The following is a 12729-nucleotide window of genomic DNA, read 5'->3' as shown; positions in this document are numbered from 1 at the left end:
TAATTGTAGGTCAGCATAGCCTGTTTTCTAATATTGGTGAATTTATGACCTACCTAAATGACGTATAAAGCTTCACACTCCTCATCAGTGAAGTGAGAATAAGAGTACTTCATAGAAACATTGAGGGTTACATGGGAACGTATTGTAAAGTGTTTATAACAACATGTAGTGTGTATTCAGTAAATGGTAGTGGCTGCTATTAGATAAGGCAGTAGTGTAATCTGTCTGGCAACCTGGCTCTTTTTTGCTCTTTTATCTGAATTGGAAGTAGTGGGGGCAATATTCAAGAAAACTAATCAAGTGATGCTGTTTCAGAACTTCATCTATACCACTGCATAGTCTATTTTTAAGAAAGTGTTCTGAAAAGGCAAGTTATTAATTATTTTTTCATGCTCTATAAAGTACATATAAAATTTGAAAAGTGGTATAGGCTTTGAAAAAAGCTGATAGTATCTTAAGTAGGTGATTTCTGCATTTGCTTTAGCCTTACAGGCTGAGTAAAAAGCATACTGAGGACATCTTAAAATCTAAGATCACAGCTAATGGACACTGTAACTTCTTTTAGTGTTTGTTTTTTAATAGGAAATACATGACTCATACACAAATGTAAAAAGAACACAATAAATTTTCTCTTGACCCCCAAACTCAGTTCCCACCACAACCCTCTTTCCCTGTCAAAAACAGGATAACCACTATCACTTGTTTTCTCCTGTATCCTTTGACCGTTGTTTATGCCTACCCTGCAGAAATTCTTAAGATGCTACATTTGTCATACACTGAATTTCTGTATGTATTTGGGAATATTTCTGGACATTCTGTCCTTTCTCTGTCCTGGCCTAGTCAGTCACATGTCACACCACACTGTGTTAATATCTAGTAGTATTAGTTTTTCCTCGTTGCTCTTCTTTCTTAGCATTTTCTTCACTAGTCTTTTCCATTTAAAGGTTAGGATCACTTTGTTAAAAAAAAAAAGTTGGTATTTTCAGTGAGGTTTTGGTTAGACTTATTTGCAAGTTGACTTAGGGAAAGTAGACTTCTTCCTGTCCAGAAACATAGTATGCTTTTCCACTTCCTTAAGTCATGTGTGTCCTTCAGAGGATGTTTTCTTCATAAGGGTCTTGAATGTTTAAGTTGATTCCTAGATACGTATCTTTTTTGTTGTTTTGTATTGGCGCTTTTGTTTTTCATTGTCTTCTGTTTGGTTATACGTATGAAGGCTATTGATTTCTATTCATTTTGACCTTGCCTCTAATGAATTCTATTATTTTTAGCAGTTTTACAGTGATTTTGAGTGTTCTAAGTATATAAAAAGACTACCTGCAAATCGTTTACCACTTCCTTCTCAAATTAGTACTTCTAATTTTTCTCTTGCCTAATTTTAAAATAATTACACCAGTATAGTTAATATAATTTTTGTCTAATTACATTATGTAATTATAATTACATTATATTGGCTAGTTTTCCTAGTACAGGGATACCTTAGAGATGCTGCGGGTTTGGTTCCAGACCACCACAGTAACACAAATATTCCAATAAAGAGAGTCAAATGCCTTTTTGTAGCTTCCCAGTACATATAAAAGTCATACTTATGCTGTACCGTAGTCTATTAAGTATGCAGTAGCATTATGTAAAAAAAAAAAATGCATATACCTTAATTTAAAAATACTGTATTGCTAATAACCATAATGTGAGCTTTCAGCAAGTTACAACCTTATTGCTGGTACAGGGTCTTGCCTCGATGTTGATGGTTTCTGAAGGGTAGGTGACTGTGGCAAATTTTTTTTAAAGTTTATTTATTGATTTTGAGAGAACACGCATGTGCATGTGTGAGCAGGGGAGGGGTAGAGAGGGGGAGAGTGAGAATCTCAAGTAGGCCCTGTGCTGTCAGCGCAGAACCCAACGTGAGGCTTGATCCCATGACCGTGAGTGAGATCATGACCTGAGCAGAAATAAAAGAGTCAGACATTTAACGGAGCCACCCAGATGTCCTGGCAATTTCTTAAAATGAGACAGTAATGAAGTTTGCTCTGTCAATTGACTATTCCTTTTCACAAGTGATTTCTCTGTAGCTTGTGATGCTGTTTGATAGTGTTTTACCCACAGTAGAACTTCTCTGAAAATTGGGAGTCAGTCCTCTCAAACCCTGCAGCTGCTTTATCAACTAAGTTTATGGAAGTCCTAGATGGCATCTTCTTCCAGTAGAAGGCTGTAAATCTGTTTGGTGTAGCCGCCTTCATGAATTCTCTTAGCTGGATCTTCTGGATAACTTGCTGCAGCTTCTACATCTCCTGCTGCTTCACCTTGCACTTTCTGTACTATAGACAGCTTCTTTTCCTTAAACCTCACGAACCAACCTCTGCTAGCTTCCAAATTTCTCCTGCAGCATCCTCACCTCTCTCCACCTTTATAGAAAGGAATAGAGTTAGGGCCTTGCTCTGGGATTAGGCTTTGGGGATTGTTGTGGCTGGTTTGACTTTCTGTGCAGACTTCTAAAACTTTTTCCACATTAGCAATACGGCTGTTGCGTTTTCTTATCATTGGTGTGTTCACTGGAGTAGCACTTTTAATTTTCTTCAAGAACTTTCCCTTTGCATTCACAACTTGGCTGTTTGGCACAAGAGCCCTGTCGTTTGGCCTGTCTCAGCTTTTGACATGCCTTCCTCACTACGCTTAACATTTCTAGCTTTTGATTTAAAATGAGAAACACACTGGGGCGCCTGGGTGGCGCAGTCGGTTAAGCGTCCGACTTCAGCCAGGTCACGATCTCGCGGTCCGTGAGTTCGAGCCCCGCGTCAGGCTCTGGGCTGATGGCTCGGAGCCTGGAGCCTGTTTCCGATTCTGTGTCTCCCTCTCTCTCTGCCCCTCCCCCGTTCATGCTCTGTCTCTCTCTGTCCCAAAAATAAATTAAAAACGTTGAAAAAAAAAAAATTAAAAAAAATAAAAATAAAAATAAAATGAGAAACATAGGACTATTCCTTTGACTTGAACATGGAGAGGCCATTATGGGGTTATTAATTAGCCTGATTTCAGTATTGTGTCTCAGGGAATAGGGAGGCCTGAGGAGAGGGAGAAAGGTGGGGGGACCAGCTGCTCAGTGGCGCAGTGAGAACATGCAGATTTATTAAGTTTCCCGTCTTAGAAGTGTGCAGTTTGTGGAGTCCCAAAACAATTACGAGAGTAACATCAAAGATCACTGATCACAGATCACCATAATGAATAAGTTTGAAATATTGCAAGAATGTGACATAGAGATCTGGAGTCAGCAAATGCTGTTGGAAAAATGGTGCCAAGAGACTTGATCAATGTAGGGTTGCTACAAACCTTCAATTTGTTAACAACAACCACCACCACCACCACCCCAATAACAAAATACAGTCTCTGCTAAATGCGGTAAAGTGAAGCACAGTAAAACAGAGCATGCCTTTTTTCTCCATTAATCGTTGTTCTGGCCTAAGCCTGGAGGAGTGATTTTCTAATAAGCACCACCCACTCATTTGTAGTATTTTGCAAGTTCTTCTCGAAAAATGGCTTTTGAATTTTGTTTGCCTGCCTTTATAGCACCTTTGGAGAAGATCCTTCAATTTTTCTCCCTAGGTCTGTTAATGTGACAGTTTGTGTTATTGGCTTCTCTCACAGATACTCATTTAAACCATCTTAACCTGGTATTTGTTCTACTAAGGAATAGGGAGGAGCCACAGGGTAGATTTCTTGGGCATATGGAGTCAGATCATGTAAGTTATGTTTTCTTAGAAATGTCGGTTCATTCTTTGAAAACTTTTTTTGCATAAAGTTATAAAACTTTGTTTTACAGGGTACAGGAGCTGCAAGTTTTGATGAATTTGGCAATTCTAAGTACCAAAATCGGAGAACAATGAGTAGTTCTGATCGGGCAATGATGAATGCTTTCAAAGAAATCACTACTATGGCAGACAGAATCAACCTCCCTCGAAATATAGTTGTAAGTTCTTGTCTGTCTTCTTTAAGCCATTCTGGCATTGACTTAGCATAATTTAATGAACATATGAAATTTTGATATTGCAACTAATTAAATGGCCTAGAGTTGATTAAACTTCGCTTCTTTGCTTTAAAGGATCGAACAAATAATTTATTCAAGCAAGTGTATGAACAGAAGAGCCTGAAGGGAAGAGCTAATGATGCCATAGCTTCCGCTTGTCTCTATATTGCCTGTAGACAAGAAGGGGTTCCTAGGACATTTAAAGGTAAGTTTTTAGTTGCGAAGATAAAAATGTTTTCTATGTTAAAGTGACAGACTGAAGTCAAGGAGCTTTGACACTACGTAGCTGAGTCATGTCTTCCTGGTTACCTCCAGTAATCCATCTTTGTATCATTTCCAGATGCCTCCTTATTTTGTTCCTTGACAGAAGATCTTAGCCATGTTCTTTTCCAGCTGTTTTAGTCATTCTAGTCCACGTAAGCTCCGTGTTCTTTGCTCGTGAGATCTTCTGACTGACTTCATCTTGTGGGCTTTGAGGCCTGGCTTCGTAGGCCAGAGTAAGCCTTTGTTACCAAGCGTGTACCCTTGATGCATGGAAAACCATTTCCACTCCTAGCACAGGTCTCTACAGGTGAGGGAATCAGGCCTTAGAAAACATTCTCGAGGTTTACAATTTGCACTTTTACACTTAAGCTGAAGGCTTTGGGAGAACTCTTATTTTTGTCCAGTTTGCAGTCACGAATACATGACAGCCTATTGGCTGTGACGCTCACACTGACTTGCCCTCCAGAGTTCGTTTTAGCTTAAGATTTTCATTACCTTTCATTCATCAGTGAGTACTTTACGATGCGGCAGTGGCTTTTATCATCATCATCGTTTTTATTATTACAACTAAAACGAAGGCTTTTGGTCTGAAAGTGTTTGGTAGTTTAGTATTTAGAATAACAGGGTCGAATATTTGATCTCATGTTATTATGCCTATAATCCCAGGGGTTGCATGTACATGTGACATTGGGTAGCTTGAGAAGTACGCTTTAGCTTTGAGGTTTTTTGTTTTTTTTTTTCCCGTGATAGACATACTTCTTATAACAGATTAATACATAAATATCAACAAAGTTTGGATTAGAAGAAACTTAATTTGTTTGAATTGAAATTTCAGAGAAGTTAATATTTTGAGATATTAAGAACCTACATTTAACTTGTTTGAAAGACTTCTTTACAGCTAAAGTAAAAATGGTATGTTGTATACCATGCATGTATATATATACACACCATGTATACTATATATGAGTTTTGGGTGGACAGTATTATACATTTGACCCTTGAACAACACGAATTTGAACTGTGTGCATCCACTTATACACTGATTTTTTTTTATATAGTACTGTAGTTGCTCTTATAATATCCTTAATATTTTCTTTAGCTTACTTTATTATAAAAACAGTCTATAATACGTATACAAAATCAGTGTTGACTGTTATCGATAAGGCTTCCTGTCGATAATACACTATTGGTAGTTAAGTTTTGGGGGAATGAAGAGTTCTCTGTGGAGCTGTGACTGTGCTGGGGGTTGGCACCCCCTAACCCGAGTTGTTCAGGGGTCAGCTGTAATTTGACGTCTGTAATCACTATGAAGTAATCACTAAAAGTCTAGTTACCATCCATCATCAGACAGTTGCCTCCCTTCACTTGTTTTGTCTACTCCCCAAGTCCTTTCTCCTCTGGTAATCGCCAGTGTGCTGTCTGTATCCATGAGTTTTTGTTTCATTTGTCTGTTTTGGTTTTTTTGGATTCCACTTACAAGGGAAATCATTTGTCTTTCTCGGGCTCATTTCACTTAGCATAATACCCTCTAGGCCCATCCATGTTGTTGCAAATGACAAGATTTCATTCTTTTTTTATGGCTGGGTAGTATCCATCGTGTTTATATAGCACCTCTTCATCCATCTCTCCACTGATGGACATTTGGATAGTTTCCATTTCTTGCCTTTTGTAAATAATGTTGCATTGAACGTAGGGGTGCATATATCTTTTTGAATCAGTGTGTTAGTATTCTTTGTATGAATACCCAGAAGTGGAATAGCTGGATCATACGGTTTTTCTGTTCTTAGTGTTTTGAGGGGCTCCATAGTGGCACCAATTTACATTCCCACCAACAGTGCATGAGGGTTTCCTTTCCCCCACATCTTCTCCCCTAAGACTCGCTATTTTTTTGTCTTTTTGAAAATAGCCATTCTGACCAGCATGTGCTGATATCTCATTGTGGTTTTGATTCGCATTTTCCTATGATTAGTGATGTCGAGCATCTTTTCACATGCCTGTTGGCCATCCGCATGTTGTCTTTGGAAAAGTATCCATTCAGATCCCCTGCCCATTTTTTAATCAGGCCATTTAAAGCATAATTGCATTTTTGCAAATAGAATATATTTTACAATCAGAAATGATTTTTTAGTGAACCATATGACTTATGTGGATTTAAATTTTTTTTTTTTCAGAAATATGTGCCGTGTCACGAATTTCTAAGAAAGAAATCGGTCGATGCTTTAAACTTATTTTGAAAGCTCTAGAAACCAGTGTGGATTTGATTACAACCGGGGACTTCATGTCCAGGTTTTGTTCCAACCTTTGTCTTCCTAAACAAGTACAGATGGCAGCTACACACATAGCCCGTAAAGCTGTGGAATTGGACTTGGTTCCTGGAAGGAGCCCGATATCTGTGGCGGCGGCAGCCATTTACATGGCCTCACAGGCCTCCGCTGAGAAGAGGACCCAAAAAGGTAGGATTCTTTCTCAGGAAGGGCAGTGATGAAACTGAAGTTTTAGTGTGTCATTGTATTTCCATTTTAGGTACAAAGCAGGTAAATATCCCAAACCCACATTTAAGAGGTAGTTTCTTAGAGTCAAAACTGACAAGCAAAATACTACATTTTCTTAAGTGGCTCATAAACAAAAATATTTGTGGAGTTGTAACTCTGTGTATGACATGCTTTGTTCCCATTCACTTTAAGAATTGAGTTTGTCCATTTTTCCTTTCTAGAAGTTGTTTTTGTCCCACCTAAACATTATTTTGAATAGTTCTTTTTTCCCCTCAAAACTTAACCAAAATTTTTTATATCTTGAGAGGTGGGGGCCATGCCTGTTTCCTGCTGTCCGGCGTGGCCCGCACAGCTCGGCACATGGGAAATTTGTGCTGATCGGCAGCTGTAACATTCCTCGAAGCCTCTTCTCTTTCTCCTTTCATATGTTACTCACTTTCTTAATGAAGATCCTGATAGAAGTAGTTCAGCCTTCTAGTATATGTGCTGCCGAAGTGAGCACAGTAGTTCAGCCTTCTAAAGCCAGTTTTGAGTTTACTGTCATAGGGGAACTTTCAAACAGAAGTCCTAAGTGAATTTCTTTACAAGCATGTATTCATCAATTACTTCTCTAACCCTTAAAAAGATGCATTAAAGAAAAAGGAACAGTCAGTTCAAAATTGAAAAGGTAGCGAAATTCCTTGCTGCAATGACTGTACTACCCTACTCAGAACAGCCTTTCGCCTCAGCTTAGGCCGTATGTTTCTATATTAATAAAAGTAATACATCACATAGAAGAATGATTAGAAGGAAGCCAGCCATTGGTTATCCGTTCCCTTTGGCCTCCAGTCATATTTTTAAAGGAAATTTTGAGTCTTCTGGTAAAATTGAGAAGTTGAAGCAAAGCAGATTGTCCTTACCTTTATTCCTACTTGTAAAGTTTGTTCTAATCAACACAGAAATATTGATCTTGGCACTTTGTTACATGAAGTTCTTTGTTTTTAAGGCCCCTTTCTTCCCTTCCCAGCGGCCGGTTGGCGTTCACTGGTATCTGTGTCTAGAGGATAAGAAACTTACAATTAGCTCGTTGCACAGTGATGGCAGGCATCCATACTGAAAACTCGTAAAACCTTATGATTTGAACTGTGGAAAGGTTATGGTAAAATGAGTTTGTTTTAAAGCCTGTCTTTTAAAACTCCATTTCGTTTAAGTATTTATAACCCAATACTTGTCAAGTGGCAGTCCTTTGGGACTTTTTAATAAAAAGGAAGAAAGGTGACAATGACTTTGAAGGGTAAACGTGGATCTACTGTACACTAGAAATACTCGTGAGCTCCCTGTGTTCAGTGTTCTGTGTTTGCAAGAGTGGAAGCTTCCCATTGTGCTAGAACGTACAGCTGTATCAAGTAGCTGTGTACTATCTGAGGTACGAAGTAGACAGAAGAGGTTGTGGAACTATTTCTAGTACGATTCCCTTTTAGCTTGAACCTTTTAACCAGAGAACCTCTTAACAGAATTAACTAGAAGTTAATTAGAAGAGGAACTTTTAAAAATAGCAATGATGATGTGAGTTTCTTCATAAGAATGTATTCATGGGTTACTCCCGGGATCCTCAGAAAGACTTCCTGTCTTTCTAGATACTAGATCCTATGGCTAGTATAATTGTTACCACTCATGGTGCTGTGCCCTGGGCATTGTTCCAATGTTTTACATCTAGTGAATCTTTTCCTACTACTGTGACAGCCCTTTGACGTAATAAGGGCTCCTACCTCATTGTTACTAACTGTAGCCCTCCATTCTGCCTCTTCGTATGGACTTCCATCGTCAGGTTTTAAAAATCAACATTTCTCGTTTTCTCACTGTGGCTTTTATATTACCGTATCTCACAAACTGGAATGCAGGTAGTGGAAGGGAGATAGGATGGAAGTTATCCTTAATATGTTGATTTCCGTCTTTTAGAAATTGGAGATATTGCTGGTGTCGCTGATGTTACAATCAGACAGTCCTACAGGCTGATCTATCCTCGAGCTCCAGATCTGTTTCCTACAGACTTCAAATTTGACACCCCTGTGGACAAACTACCACAGCTGTAAATCGAGGCAGCTGATGTCAAACTCCTGTGAACACTGAACTCGGCCTGTTGTACATAGCCTATATCAAGTGCTGGATTGAGCCTTTCTTTAATAAGGAAAAACAAAAGACATGGTACGCATTCCAGGGCTAAATATTAATTGCTTGGCATTCTGTATGTATATACTAGTGAAACATATTTAATGATTTAAATTTCTTATTGAATTTGCTTTCTTTTGTAGCAACCTAGGAAACTGTATTTTGGAAGATATTTGAAATTATGTAATTCTTGAATAAAACGTTTTTCAAAACTAAAGTTTTTGTTATAATTACATGTTACATGTAATTTATAATTACAAATAATGCATATCATTGCAGCTAATAAAGCTGATAGAGGTTCTCGTTTTGTTTTTTTCCATTTATAGATTTAGGTGTTTTTTTGTATAACAAAGTCAGAGGTTTGGGGAACCACTTTTGACATCAAGAACATCGGGGGGCCTGTGTGAATTCTTAACTGTACATATAGAACAGTAAGAAGTGAACTGGACCTTGAAAGGCACTGGCTTGAGAGATATAAAAACATTCCTGTGTTTTTCCTCAGTGAGCTTATGGAGCAGAGAAGATGAAATCTGTTGGCCTACCAACATCAATTTTTGGATGTTACCATTTCGTAACTATTTTTACTTACTGATATAAAGAATATTTAAAATGGAGGTTATTGGGCCTCGGAATGTCTGGTAATTTTTCTAGTAAGTACGCCCCCTGTAGGTGATTGGGATGTGAAGGTGTTCATTGTAAGCAAAGACCAATAAAATGTTGCCCTTTTACCAACTAGCTTACAAGGGGACTCGAATCCATGCTAGACACACACCACTGTAGACGGCACTGCCTCAGAGCAGGTGTACGGTTCTGACACGTAACGAGCTTAGCACCGGGTTAGAAGTACGTCTCCTGTTGCAGCCTAGTAGGGGGATTCAGACTCTAGTCCAAAAAGGGGCTTGCGCCTCTAGAGGATCAGACCTTCTCTCGTTTCTCTTGGCCACGGAATGGGGATGACTGCTGGGCCAGGAAGACAAATGCTGTTTCTCCCTTGTACAAAATCTGCGACACGCAAACGGCACTACTCAAAGCCGGGGGAGAACACCAGAGAAGTAAACGCAAGCACACTATCACCAAATATGGGATCGCAAGGCTCGTGAGGACTCCAGGCAGAACTCATCCCACCCAGCATGAAACTCAGGACAAGAAATCTTAGGTCAGTCAGTGTCTCCCTCGGCACCCCCATCTTTGGTCCCCAGCACTGCACCTCTGCATTTTTCCAAGTACAGACTGAGAGCAGGGGTCCTCCCCTCTGTTCTCCCCAGTTTATAGCGACTGACCACAAAACTTCCCATCCACTGAAGACTTTTCACTGCAAGCTGCAACCAGTTAACTAGATCTTAAAATAGTCATTTTTGCTATTATCATAAGTACATGCACATTATAGAACATTTGGAAAATGCATAACGATAGCACCCAGAAGCCACTTAGGAGTGAGCACCGGTATTTTGGTATTTTTTTCTTTCCTGCTGTTGTGCTGTGTTTTATTTTTAAAACATAGTTGGCAGTTCAGGTATACTAATATGATTAGTATTTTCATTTTACTGGCTAGAAAAATGGAGATAAGCATAAAGGGGATTAAAAAACCTAGCCCCTACCAGTCTGCTGTGTCAACATTTTGCTCTATTTTTTGTGTTCTATCCATTGAAAGAGCTTAGATCAGTAGAACTGATTTTAAAGATTAATCTGGGGGCAGAAGGTATATTTGGGGGATGTAATTTATATTCTGGTAGATAACCTCTGAAAATAAAATTCTAGTTTTAAAAACTCTACGCCACCCAGATGGTTTGATCAGTTTAACTCAATTGCAGATATTGAAAGAAGTACCTCATCAAGAGCTAAAGTAGCAGGGTCACTTGTTCTTTCCTCATACCCCAGGCCTCAGAGCATGTGTGTCCTTGATAGGGACAGCTGTGTTTGGAAGTGATGCATTGTTAATGACCCTGTTGAGGAGTCATTTCATCTGACCACTAGAACATTTTCACTTAGGGAAGGGGGGCAATCCACAGCAATGCAACATTTTGGCCTCTGGCCCCTCTAGCGTTCTCTCTAGCTCAATGGGACTTACTCCTTATTTGTCCATCTGCTTCAAGGCTGTTATAGAGGTTTAAAATCCACTCGTGATGTGGGGTGTTTAGTTGTAACTACTTGATTGCTTAGTACGGCAAAATTAGTAATACTTAGAAATTCAAAAAAATCATGGCCAGGTCTTTCTAACCAGCAAAAGGAATCTGACCCATATTCTAAACCAGGGATTGTGCATGGTTTTGACTTCCCTCATGAGGTGTGAAAAACTCCCCATACACAGCACAAAACCCACCTTGTTGAGAGCTGATCACACCAAGAAGTTGAAGCCAGCTTCTGTGTGGGCTACATTTTGGCCAGTTACGGATATTCCCCATGCAAGGCAATTTCTGTGAAGATAAAGTGGGTCCATCTTGTTAATGCTGTCATCTTTAAACAGTTGAAACCTTGGTTAAGGTGGTCCATTCCATTCCCGGTATTTAAAACAAGGACTCACTACAGTCCACTTTGACAGTCTCTACTATGACTACAAGTTCGAGGGTTTGATAAGTTTCATGGAATCTGGGGCGCCTGGGTGGCTCAGTCGGTTAAGCATCAGACTGTTGATTTTGGCTCAGGTCATGATTTCATGCTTCATGGGATCGGGCCTTGTTTCTGGCTCTGCACTGACAGTGCAGAGCCTTGGGATTCTCTCTCTCTCTCTCTGCCCCTCCCCATGCTTTCTTTTTCTCTCTCAAATGAACATTAAAAAAAAAAAAAAGTTTCATGGAATCTGAGTTTGAGCACTCTGGTCCAATCTCATTTTGTAGATTAGAGAAGACTGGAGAAATCAAAAGATGTGTCCAAGTTTACTATTAGGAAAGAGGACAGACTCAGGTCCCTTGATCACTCAATCTAGTGCTGGTTTCTATTAAACTATACTATTAGGTTTTATTTCACAGGAGGATGCCTTAGGACTGACTTTAGTTGTAACTTTCAAATACAATTCGGTTCAGTTATGAAATTAACAAAATTATTCAATGCAATACTCGTATCTGGCTTTTTGGGGAAAGCTCTTCAGAGTGAGTTTCTGAATTATTTTTGAATCAGCTCAGGTGGCAAGGAGTTAATAGCTAGAGATCACTCTAGCTCTTTCTCCAAACTAAATGCTTCTTAAACTAGATGCCTCTTGATAGTAAGCCTTTGTGTTCAAACCAACAAACGTACTTTACCCATGGTTGTCTTTGGTTTCTGAGCTAATTTAATATCACAGGTGCAAGATTTACTTTAATTATCAAGATGAACAGCTGAGGGGGTCAGCCTATTACCCATCTGGTCCTAATCCAGCCAGGAGGCCTCTCTATGCCCCATGCCAATATTTCCAATTGTCAGTGGCCCTGACTTTTCCTGTTGCTGGAGTTTTAATCTCATCTGCCAATTGTGGAACTACCGACAGATTCCCCAGTCCCCTAAACACCTCCCTCCCTCTCCCCCTCCTGGATATTTCCACATACACACTCATTTCATCAGGATCTCAAGACTTCAAGGTGTCACTACAAAAGTACCATTCAGCTGATCTCTAGGCCACAGAGGCCCAGCGTCTGGCACAAGCATAAACTTCCATTCATAACCTTCACTGGCATTTCTCTAGTCAAGGGGACTTTTAATCGCCATCCCGGGAGACTGCAACTCTTGCTTAAGGAAAGAGGAAGGGAGGCGGGCTCACCTGGGTGACTCAGTAGGTTGAGCATCCGACTTCGGCTCAGGTCACGATCTCACAGTTTGTGGGTTCAAGCCCCACGTCGG

The 12729-nt window shown here is 39.6% G+C and overlaps 1 protein-coding gene and 1 long non-coding RNA gene across 2 annotated transcripts in view; one reads left to right on the top strand and one right to left on the bottom strand.

The window, feature by feature from the left end:
- The window catches only part of GTF2B (general transcription factor IIB), a 33296-nt gene extending 23583 nt beyond the window's left edge, over positions 1 to 9713 (top strand). Inside the window, exons 4-7 of the mRNA XM_015536205.2 lie at positions 3812 to 3958; positions 4091 to 4220; positions 6451 to 6732; positions 8710 to 9713. Coding sequence (XP_015391691.1) covers positions 3812 to 3958; positions 4091 to 4220; positions 6451 to 6732; positions 8710 to 8843 — 693 coding nt within the window. The 3' untranslated portion in view covers positions 8844 to 9713. The remainder of the gene's footprint in view (positions 1 to 3811; positions 3959 to 4090; positions 4221 to 6450; positions 6733 to 8709) is intronic.
- Positions 7722 to 12689, bottom strand: LOC122241500. Its single transcript, XR_006221666.1, has 3 exons — positions 12650 to 12689; positions 11240 to 11333; positions 7722 to 7807 (listed from the first exon to the last, which is right to left on the bottom strand). It is a non-coding gene; the product is annotated as an uncharacterized LOC122241500 (long non-coding RNA).
- Positions 12690 to 12729: the final 40 nt, after the last annotated feature.

This window comes from Panthera tigris, chromosome C1 (assembly GCF_018350195.1).
Source record: "Panthera tigris isolate Pti1 chromosome C1, P.tigris_Pti1_mat1.1, whole genome shotgun sequence".
Classification (NCBI taxonomy): domain Eukaryota; kingdom Metazoa; phylum Chordata; class Mammalia; order Carnivora; family Felidae; genus Panthera; species Panthera tigris.
The sequence above is the reverse complement of the archived record's forward strand: the minus strand, read 5'-3'. Positions and strand labels throughout refer to the sequence as shown.